General features: G+C 42.6%; 1 protein-coding gene across 1 annotated transcript; it reads left to right on the top strand.

Moving 5' to 3' along the window:
- Nucleotides 1-2,069: 2,069 nt before the first annotated feature.
- SARC_13166 (hypothetical protein) lies at nt 2,070-2,297 on the top strand (the record flags this gene model as incomplete). Its single annotated transcript, XM_014292709.1, has 1 exon — nt 2,070-2,297. The coding sequence occupies one exon, from the start codon at nt 2,070-2,072 to the stop codon at nt 2,295-2,297; it is 228 nt and encodes a 75-aa protein (XP_014148184.1).
- Nucleotides 2,298-2,783: the final 486 nt, after the last annotated feature.

Here is a 2,783-nt window from a genome sequence, read left to right as displayed (position 1 = left end):
GTCAGCGATGACTATTAAAAATATACCCGATCTTATTTACTTTTTGTTTTTACCATCGGAGGCCGGAGCTGGGAGTGGTGGAGGTGGAGCCTCTGTCTGTCGTCGGCCGCCAAGCGCCAGCGCATGCAAAATTGCAACAAATATACACAAAACACCAAATGACAATTCACAATAATTTGTAAATAAAATACACAACAAAAAGTAAAACGGATTTACCATCGCATTTTCTCAGTGGGATTTGAAACATTTGAATTGGGTTTAAAATTGCTACCCAAAAGAACTGTATCAAACAGTTTGGCCCCAGAGATCGCTCTTAAAGATTAGTGGATGATATTATTGGTCACAGTAGTTAATTAGTGCTTTATTTAAGTAATTCGACTCCAGAATTTTACGTAAATTAGCGTAGTAAATTTTGAAGAACCTAAGTTTGCACTACAACTATACGTATATCGAACCCAAGGAAAGAAAACGTACAGTAGTGCTTGAAATCTGTGTCGGCTGATAGGGATATCCGTCTTCATATCATCAAATGACAAAATAAAAAGTTATATTAATTTGAAACAAATGCCATGGTTATTGCGGAACCGCCAGAGAACCTTGAGAATTTGAGATCCTGAATACTCTTCGTCAAATGACAAAAGTCAAAATCAAAGGTCGCATAATGTTTTTATTACGTTGCAATGCTCATGGGCTCTGAACATTTTACACATCGAATCAGCAATGCAGCGAATTGCCATCGACTCCAAATTCTACATCAGCGAGCCAAAACTTAATAAAATAATTAGGACAGAAATTGCGAGTTCCGCTTTTATCGCTGGCCTACATATTTTTTTTTGTTGGAAACCGGTATCTTGTTTTTAGAAAAGCATAATTGTCCACTTTGGTTTCACTGATGTTGTGTGACAGACTGTCAGTGAGCGAGTGTCTTTTTTAATTTTTTTACGTATAAAGTAACACAAAAAAAAACATTATGTATGATGTATATTTCCTCTTTTATTTTTAAAAACAAAAAAAAATATTTCAGATTTCGAGTGTATGATAAAATCGACATGCTGTTCTGCATCACGTTACACAGCGTGTTCTCGTAATGTGTTTGATAGAAATGTTGTGTTTGATGGAAAGGTTGTGTCACGTGTACAAATTGCCAGATTTTTCAATGAGAAAGAGAAGGCAGCCTATATTTACATGCTGCACAGCTGCAGCTGTAGTGTAACAAATAGTAACTATCAATGACTGTAGCCTGTTAAAAGTGTATATAAAGGACTGGGCCTTCTCAGGTACCCCTTCTACAAGTGATGATAACAAGCTTCTTCTGTCACGGAAGTAGAGTGCCGCGGCTACAGTGGTAACAGGGCCATGTATTTATTCGATCTGATTCTGTACACATGTCAAAGAATAAAGCCAATGATAGCACCATCGTCTTCAAATTCGGTCCCATGGACAAACTGAAGTATTTTGTGAGACGTAGACCTATCCGATCAGCCCGTTTATTCACTGCATGATAATATAAATAATACCTGTACATCAAATATGCAAAAGGCATTTCTATCGTCGTTGCGCCACTCAACTAAATTCATTATTGCCAGATGTTCTAAGTTTAAACTCGAACAAGAGAGTTGACCTCCTATAGCTAAAACTGGCTTCAAATCACGACACTCCTGTCATACCCAAGCACTCGCCGCCATGAAATATGAGACACAGTCGGAAGAGAAGTGGAACGGCGTCTGTCTTGACTTTCCAAAGGCAAACGACAAAGCTGCTCTCCCAGGTCTATGGGCACTCCTACACAACGCTGCAATGCCCAAAACCTGGATCAACTGTCTCCGAGCGCTATTTGAGAGGATCTCTGCCCAAGTGACATACCGCGGCACACTCTCGCCTCTATTCTATAGAACGAATGGCATCCTACAACACAGACAGGCTCAATCGTTGGCACCCAGCTATTTATTATACGTTACCTCCCCCTAAAGATGGCGCGCACACATGTCAAGCCTAAACTAACCAAATATCTAGGGTACCCACTCTCTCACGGAATATCAGGTATCAGCCTTTGGCTTCCATGGCTTCAGCTGGTGACACCCCCGCAACCGACTGATGCTGTGCAAAAAATCCATCCTATCCACGGCTACATATGGCCTGAACATTATTCCCAGGCTCCGCCTATATGGAAGTATGATCTGTACTCCCTGTTCGAGCGCTATAACTCAGCACTCACCAAGCAGCAGCCATCTTCATGGGCACTAAATATACTAGGTTTCCCAAACATCAAACAAACTTACTTCACTTTTGTGGCCTGATCCCCGCGCGACCATTCGCGAACTACCTCGGAGATTGCCTGGTAGTACATCTCGACTCAATGGTCAGCACAAACCCACTCACTCCTCCGACACAACCCACCTGGGGCCACGACAAACCATCACTGTGATTTCCGTATAGTATCTATGCCTACCTGAAAACTGTACACAAAACCAAGGGCGAGCGTACACCCGACCATGTAGCCCTCCGCCGACGGTGTGACGACAATATAAGAGTTCAACGAAATGCTGGTCCAACAAGGAGATCGCGGTGTGGCAATGACCCGGCGCCAATACTACTACCAACCTCGCTTTGTCCTCAACCGAATTATGACGGATTACCTGGTTCTACTCGGTATTTTGAACCCTGCGCTAGCCGTATTTCAGAGGTGGGTACGCACTTAGTAGGTTGGCAAGCAATGACGTGGCAGACTCGATGAAGTGTCAGTTGTTTTGTCAGTACCGGCCTGAGTTGACTCAGCGCACACC

This window comes from Sphaeroforma arctica, assembly GCF_001186125.1.
Source record: "Sphaeroforma arctica JP610 unplaced genomic scaffold supercont1.2966, whole genome shotgun sequence".
Taxonomy (NCBI): domain Eukaryota; class Ichthyosporea; order Ichthyophonida; genus Sphaeroforma; species Sphaeroforma arctica.
This window is presented reverse-complemented; position numbering and strand designations above follow the sequence as displayed.